General features: G+C 42.0%; 1 protein-coding gene across 1 annotated transcript; it reads left to right on the top strand.

The window, feature by feature from the left end:
• The first annotated feature begins 5234 nt into the window (after positions 1-5234).
• On the top strand, positions 5235-6056 carry CLDN14 (claudin 14). Its single transcript, XM_005151674.2, has one exon. The coding sequence runs from the start codon at positions 5346-5348 to the stop codon at positions 6054-6056; it is 711 nt and encodes a 236-aa protein (XP_005151731.1). The 5' UTR covers positions 5235-5345.
• Positions 6057-6866: the final 810 nt, after the last annotated feature.

A 6866-nucleotide genomic window follows, 5' to 3' on the forward strand; every position in this document is an offset into this window, starting at 1 on the left:
TTTAAATTATTTAATATTTGTTAGAATCATAATGAGATCAAAATGTGGACCTGATCTTTTTTCTTTGCAGGCTTTCTAGTTTTTCCAAGTCTATTGACTTTCAGTTAGATGAAATTTTTGGTTTGAACCTCTAGAAAAACCTCAGGTAGAAAAAATCCCAAAGTGAAACACTTTTATGATAGAAAATAATTTGGAGTCCATTCAAGATTATTCCAAAGTGGGATAATGTTAAAGCCAGCAGTGATTGGTGGAGAGATGATATGTGACAGGTCTCAGGCAGGAACAAGACATGAAATGAATGGCAGTACTGCTGGCGGCTGACAGCATCCATAGCCAAGACAGACACCTGAAAAGTTGTGCAGGCAGATCACCCTGACGCTCGTGAGAAGAAAACAATGGGGTGGCACAAGGCCAGTTACAGCCCAGTGGTGCCTTACGGGAAAAGGGCTGGAGACTCCGTAGATCTGAGGAGTTAAGGCTCCTCCTGTACATCTGGTGGAGCAGCAGCTGCCCTGCAGTGATCAATGTCAGCATTTGCCGCAAGGACTTGTTTCACAGAGAGGGGGTGGGAGTAGGTGTAGGATCAGGGTTGATTACAATGTGCCTTTTAGACTTGCATTGGTTTCCTAATCTCTTCTTTGAAAAAATAGAGAGAAGGGGAAGAAAGAGAAAAGTTTTGCTGTGAGCCCACAGGCCATATTTCCCCTCATATCTATCCGGTCATTACCCACATACATGGAGGGATCTGTTCTTACCAAGCTCAAAGTGCCAGCCATTTCTTTCCCCAAAACACAGTTCAGCAGAAGCTAGCAATGAAAGGGATGAAACAGATGAATTTATGGTTTTAGAGAGGGTAACCTCACTTGCCTGTATGACAAAACTACTACTTGAGCATGCCTTACAGCTCTGATCCAGCTGGCACTTAAACATGGACCCAATCTTAATAATTCAGGCTGTGTGAGATTAAGCAAGCATGTAAAATGAGTGTATACTTGAGGGCCTGGCTCATCTGAGGTCCACAACAGCGAGTACTTCAGGTCTGACCCTCCACTGGTCTGCAGCTGGCAAGGATATCTGCAAAGAACATCACCACATTGTGTCACTTTGTGCTCCCAGAGCAGAGGCTGAAATGGCCAGATTTCTGGGGGTTTTGGGAGAATTGGTGCAAAATTTGAAGGGCTGAAGTGAAAAAATTGGTTAGCAAGGATGCGCAGAGTAAAAGCAAAATTGCTGAACGAAAATCTGCTGGCAGAACTATTGGCAGCCCAGGGTACAAGATGCTCTCTGCAGCCATAGTCTGCAAGAGAAGAAACAATTCACAGGTCTGGAGAAAGGGTCTGGAAAGCAGAGAAACAAAAGGATAAGTGTGATATGGGTAGGGAAATAGTAAAATGAGAAACAATGAAAGAGACAGCAGTAAAACATGCATCTGTCGTTTAATCCTGGATAAATACCCAGATTAGTGACATTAGTTTCTGCTGTTTATTTGGAGCTTACTTTGGAGCCATATCTTTCAAGGGTAACGCAGCTGTGGAGTGCACAGTGAAAAACACAGCCAAGGATTTATCCCAGCTATGGCTGGTTTTGTACAACAGAGGCATTAGGCAAAACTGAAGTTTGTATGCAAAAGTTGTCTTTCCAGCCCTTGTGTTCGTAAAAATAAAGATGGCATGAGCTGGCAAAGCAAGGAAATTCAAAAATTTCACAGTTTTTCTTCACAAACATTCACATTGTTTCACAGTCATTTGGTGCTTAGATGGTCTTCGAAGGTTATGAAGGCTAAACATGCATGCTGGCTCTTGATTCACTTATGGGGCCTTGACATTGGGCTCCATCACCCCTTGTACTGAAGCAAAGTGACAGCACTCATCAAGCCAGGTCTTATAGCCGGTACAAGCCAAACTACACCAAGAGGAGGAAGAAGATGCTTTATCTGAGATGATGGCCTTGGACAAGAGCCCAGCAGGTTGCTGGTGTAGCTGCTAGAGGGTGTGCAAACACCAGACACCACTGTGGCTAAAAGGGGTTTCCCCTGGAAGAAGCAGCTTGTGTTCTGTGTACTCCACAGCAGCTGAGAAGTCTGGCTGAGCAAGCCTAAGGCAGGGACAAGCCATTTCAGAAGAACACTTGGTTTGAGAAAGCCATCCCTGCCCTCTCTGGCAGCTGTGCACTGGGCATTAAAGCTACTTCTTCCCTCAAGAACTAAGCAGCCATTTTGCCGATTTTAATTGTTTCTGGGGTAACCCAGACAGCCATCATCTTCACTGTTCCACAAAGGTTGGCTCTGGTTTGCTCACTAAAAAATACTAAAAAACACGGTCTCTGCAGAAATGTTTTTTTTTTTTTTTTTTTTTTTTTTTTATTCTTGCATAAAAAATGACTGGCTTTTGTCTTTGCATTTATGTAGGTCAGCCCACAAGAAACATCCGACCAGCTGCTCACCTGATCCCACTGTGGTAATCATCTTCCTTTCCAAACCTGTTAAGAGCAAAGCTGTAAGGTGAGGTGTTTTAATGAGTCCATTGATGTTCTTGGAGATAAATGCATTAAGTTACTGCTGGTTTTGTCACTTGCCAGCAGGCTGGGGAAGGCTGGTCCACAGCAGTTAAAGCGTTACAGAGCACCAGAGGCAGCTGGCATCTACTGAGAAAGGCACATGGAAAACATGACGCCAAACAAGTGGGGCTAATTAACACCAGTTTCTTAAATTAGAAGGCTTTTAATGGCTAATGTTTAAAAATAACACCTTAATGACATCTAAAAATAGGTGCTGCCAAGCCCCCTAGTATTCTGACCTCCATTAAAATGGGAGTCCACTTCCCATGACTGGTGGTGTAAATCACATTTACCTTTTATATTCTGTTCTCCCTGGGATTAGCTGCAAAGCCTGATGCCTGACCTTGAAAGCCTATTTGCAAACATGCAAGAGTAACCTCAAGCACTCTTCTGAATGGTGTGCAATATACCAATACAATGTGTGGGCTGAGTAATTGGATAGAGTATAATCTCACGTTGCACCCTTCTGTAGACATGCACAGGAAAAATACTGAGGGAGTGGGGGACCATCAGACCAGGCAGACACCAGGGATGTGAAAGGTGGTGCTGGGCTTAGGGCCTGAGAGACATGAGCTCCATTTCCAGTTTGGTTGAAGATATCCTGTGCAACTTGGGTAGGTCCCTCATCTTCCCTCTGTGCCTGAAAGCACAGCTCCTCATGGTCCTGGAAGGGTACTACCAGGATAATTTCTCTAAGGTGTCTGGCATGCTTAGATACAACAACAATATGCTTCACAGGAAACAAACAGTAATATCAAAAGGGAAAATACTGCTTAATTTTCCTTATGTTTAATATACGAGGCAAACACAAACAGTCTGGAAAGCAAACATATGTTGAGGACTTCTAGAGCTATTTGCCAAGCAAGTGATGGGAAAAAAAAAAAGATTATCTCCAGTACTGCTGGAGATAACCGTTTGCTTACTTTTGTTGTGCTCCTCTGTGCTGTGCTTGGCCCTAACCTGTGTCCTGTCATATCACAATAGTCTGTGATAGCTGGTACAAAGAGAGAAATCTGCAGCTTGACTTACCTCAGAGAATGCAGACATATCCCATGACACTTACCTGGAACAGTTATTTCTGACATAAACCCCTCAGTATTTTTCTCACTCTTTGAAAATTAGGCAAATTAACAACCAAATAAACTTAGTTACTTTTATGTAAGCATTATGTAAAGGGTATCTGAAAGGCCAGAAAGCCCTAACAGTAGGAAAATGCTTTCCTAAAGCTGGCCATACTGAAGGAAAGCTGGTCTTTGGTTTTTATCTTCCCTTCCAGTCAGAGGGCTGGGTACTCCTCTGCAAAGCATTCCTCTCTATCCTATGTCTGTGCACAGCAGACATGCTCCAAATTAAAAGGAACATGTGCAAGTACAAGACTGTCCTGCCTAGCCCATATAATCCATGTGCCTTCCTTTTTTTTTTCTTTCTTTTTCTTTTTTCCTTTCATTTTTCTTTCGCTGAAGGCAGATTCCTGATTGTTTCAGGAAGAGACGCCCAACCTTGTTATGGAGAGATTGGTGCATAGTGTGACAGTGGTCTGGAGACAAACATCAACACTGATACGCACCTCAAGCACTCCTGCCTCATTAGTGAGATTAAGGGAATGTAAACCAGCTTTCACTTTTCTTCCTCTGTGTTATTTTGTCCTTCTAATGGTCTTCATTAGTTTGGCCAGATGGTTTTCCTCCCTTCGCTTGCTCAGGCCCAGTCCTGCAAACACTTATGCTTTCTTCTATGCACATGCGTTCAGCACATGCATGGGTCTTTGTAGAATTAGAGTCTAAATTTGTTTCTGTTTCTGAATTCCAAGTTGGATTTTGATGCAACAGTTATATATTAAAATATCAGGTTTCTGCCCACACACATAACGCATGATCTATAACAGACCTTGCAAGGCAGCCATTGGAAAAGACCACTTAATTTGCAATTTATACAGAAGGAAGAGTTATTTACTATCCCTTGTTTTTCATCTAGAATTTATACACGACCGAACTGTGAAGGTGTTGCTCCTCAGAAGCTCCATGATGTACATCTGGTTTCACATTCTGTCATTTCACCCACAACCTAAAATCATAAGCTGAAACTCCACAGAGGCTAATGAAAATTATTCCCCTTTGAGTTGCTTTATTAAAACGCAACCTCAAGAAATACTGGCAAGTCAGGAAAGCAACTTTAATCCAATACTTGTTATCCTCTTCCACAGGTTTTAAATCACTCTCTTTGCTCCTTACTTTGAGCAAATATATCCTTATTGTTTTCCTAGTCCTGCTATGACCTTCTGGGAATGTTTTCATCATGTAAAGCAACCTTGCAGTTCTCTACTTCATAAATCTCATTCATTCCAAGTGTTAACACTAACTAATTCTCTGCTTTAGAAAGAAAATTATGTTTGTTTTTTTGAAGAGTCTGCTGGGAAGAGGAATATTTGCATTTAAAACATTTTTTTCCATTTCATAAATTGTCTTGAGTTTTCTTCCCAGCAGGCAACAGAGGACTGTTTATATAAGCGAAGAGGGAAACTTGCTTTCCCATTACTTCCACAAAAGTACGATTAACAGCGATAACTATGCTAATTATTGAACTAACTGCACTTGGAATGCACCTTACTGGCTGGAGAGGTAATGCATTTGGGTAATAATTAATCCCTTTTTTCCTCAATTACCTTTTATTAGGAGAGCAGAAGGTGTCAAAGTAAAACAGCTGCATATCTTCCAAGAAAAGCTCATGTTTTCCGAAGGAATTCAAGCGGAGGTGCTTTATTAAGAGAACTAGGCAGGACAAACATTAACATGGCAAGCTCGGCTGTTCAGTTACTTGGCTTCTCCCTAAGCCTGCTCGGCCTAATTGGGACATTAATTGCTACTATTCTGCCACACTGGTGGCGAACGGCACATGTAGGCACCAATATTATAACAGCTGTGGCCTATATGAAAGGGCTTTGGATGGAGTGCGTTTGGCACAGCACCGGCATCTACCAGTGCCAAGTCCACCACTCCCAGCTGGCGCTGCCCCGTGACCTCCAAGTCGCCCGTGCCATGATGGTAATTTCCTGCGTCCTTTCCGCACTGGCATGTGTGATTGCTGTCATCGGTATGAAGTGCACACAGTGTGCCAAGGGGACTTCTGCCAAAGCCTCCATCGCAGTCTCTGGGGGAATTGTTTTCATCCTGGCCGGTCTTGTCTGCCTGGTACCTGTTTCTTGGACCACTAATGACATTGTTACAGATTTCTACAACCCCATGCTTCCCAGCGGGATGAAGTATGAGATAGGCCAAGCTCTTTACCTTGGCTTTGTCTCCTCATCTTTGACAATCCTTGGTGGTGCTCTGCTCTGCACATCAAGACAATGTCGCGGGAACAAGACACCTTACCAGACACAGCCCAGCAGCGTAAGAAGGACTGCTCCCTCCTATAGACCACCAACCGTCTACAAGGGAAACCATGCTTCTTCTCTGACATCTGCTTCCCATAGCGGCTACAGATTAAATGACTATGTGTGAGTTCCCTAACATTTGCTGTGAGACACAGCTGCTTTATAATTTCTGTGCATGACATAAAACAAAGCTAAGATACCTTCTAACTTATAAGGGTTACGATACAAAGTTTACCATTGCTTGTTTCTTCCTTTCCTTTCTTTCTGGAGAAAGAAAGAATATGAACACAAAACTGCTTGCTGCAAAACCTGGAAAACAAATACAAAGGAGGCTGTGATATTCCAGGGACAGCAGATACCTGCCTACTTTCAATTAGAATTTTGCAGGCAGCTCAAGGGCTGTTTTGCTAGAAGTAATGATTTTTGTTTGTTGTTTCTGTCCTGCGACAACCACTAAAGTGGAACTGGCCTCAACTTGTTGTTTCAACAGTGTTCCAACAAAACATGCTGTTTTGCCTAAAACAGAGAATTGTGTGGTGAGACACAGTGATTTTCCAGCAGTGACTGCCTGCTAAGTTTCTCTTTTCCATAGTGCATGAATGATTCGTTATGACAAGGTATTACTTTTGCTTTGACTTAACTTTTTGTTTGTTTTTTTTATAGTCCCTTGAAATGAGGATTTCAATAGCATTGTGACAGATGTATGTGACAGTATGTTATAGCCAATATTTTAAATTATACTATAATGTTTTGACCTTATCAAAATAAAATTTTAGCACATTTTTTAAACAAGACAATGCATCATAATGGAAACAAACCATCTCTGGATTAGAATTAGGTTTTTAGAAATGCTGGCAATAGAACAAAACTGGACATTTGATGTTAAACTTTTATTAAAAAAAATAAGAAAAAAGTAAGTATCAGAATTTGTCAAAGA

This window comes from Melopsittacus undulatus, chromosome 2, assembly GCF_012275295.1.
Source record: "Melopsittacus undulatus isolate bMelUnd1 chromosome 2, bMelUnd1.mat.Z, whole genome shotgun sequence".
NCBI classification, from domain to species: Eukaryota; Metazoa; Chordata; class Aves; order Psittaciformes; family Psittaculidae; genus Melopsittacus; species Melopsittacus undulatus.